Raw genomic sequence first — 1,490 nt, 5'->3', positions numbered from 1 at the left:
GTATCGGTATCGGGACACCTCTAAATACATCACGATACAATACATCACGATACGATATGACACAATACAATATGACACAATACAAAATGATATGACATGATAAGATACGGTGCGATACAATGCAATATGATATGACATGATACGGTACGATATGTCACGATACGATACAATACATCACGATACAATACGTCACGATACGTCACGATACGATATGACACAATACGATATGACACAATACAATATGATATGACACGATAAGATACGATGCGATAAAATACAATACGAAATGACACAATATGATATGAAACGATACAATATGATATGTCACGATACGATACGTCACAATACAGTACGATACAATACGATACGATGTGACACAATATGATATGACACAATACGATATGATACTATACAACACAATATGATACGATATGTCACAATACATACGATACATCACAATATGATAGATGACACGATACGATATGATATGACATGATAAGATACGATGCCATACAATACGATATGCTACAATATGATACGATATGACACAATACGATACGACACGATATTACACGATAAGATACAATAAGATACGACACAATACAATATGACATGATACAATATATGATAGAATATGTTATGATGCGATACGATATGATACAATATGACGTGATACGTTACAATATAATAAGATACAATGATGCAATACGATACGATATTCCGTGATACGATACTGTATGATGTGATAAATGATGAATATTTCATGAAACGATATAATACAATATGACATGAAACAAAACACAATGACCTGATAGATACATGGATAATAAAGAAATATTTAACTGCCTTTCAGCCTGCAGATAATCAGCAGATCTAACTCAGAGATCATTTGTCTGTCCAGAACCATCACTGAAGCTCGGATCACTTATCTGCCTGCCTCCATGTGTGATCAGCTTCCAAACCTGCAGCTGCTGTAAGTCCTCCTGTCCTCCTGTCCCTGAGCAGAACTCCAGAACCTGAACAGACCTGAGGGTCACGTCCACCAGCTCAGACATCCATCCATCACATGGCCGCTCTGTGATATGTTCAGGGTGTGTAGGACTTCACAGTGCTGACAGATGAAAGTTTTTTGTCTCTTCAGGGACCTCTCTTTTAATCGGATCCAGATCGTCCCGAGCTTCTCCGGCTGCGAGAACATCCAGAAGATGTGAGCTTTGTCTTAATTTTACCTGATTTCATGAAGATTTAACTGTTTCCTTTGGGTCAGAACCAAAGCTCATCAACTTCTAAAGATTATAAAATACACTTAATAAATCCTCCATTACCGTAGCAACCAGTAAAACACATCCAGCTGGTTATTATGGGAAAAATTAGCAGGGTCTGTTTAAGAAAATATAGATTTAAAATGAAGTTGATTAAAATGATGTAATGGAAATACTGTGTGTGTGTGTGTGTGTGTGTGTGTGTGTGTGTGTGTGTGTGTGTGTGTG

The 1,490-nt window shown here is 37.0% G+C and overlaps 1 protein-coding gene across 1 annotated transcript in view; it reads left to right on the top strand.

The window, feature by feature from the left end:
• LOC106532835 (leucine-rich repeat-containing G-protein coupled receptor 5A) overlaps window positions 1–1,490 on the top strand; it is a gene marked incomplete in the record, with an annotated part of 45,203 nt that overhangs the window by 34,689 nt on the left and 9,024 nt on the right. The window contains 2 exon segments of the mRNA XM_014028991.1: window positions 902–973; window positions 1,142–1,208. Coding sequence (XP_013884445.1) covers window positions 902–973; window positions 1,142–1,208 — 139 coding nt within the window.

This window comes from Austrofundulus limnaeus, unplaced genomic scaffold (genome assembly GCF_001266775.1).
Source record: "Austrofundulus limnaeus strain Quisiro unplaced genomic scaffold, Austrofundulus_limnaeus-1.0 Scaffold836, whole genome shotgun sequence".
In the NCBI taxonomy this organism is placed as follows: domain Eukaryota; kingdom Metazoa; phylum Chordata; class Actinopteri; order Cyprinodontiformes; family Rivulidae; genus Austrofundulus; species Austrofundulus limnaeus.
The sequence above is the reverse complement of the archived record's forward strand: the minus strand, read 5'-3'. Positions and strand labels throughout refer to the sequence as shown.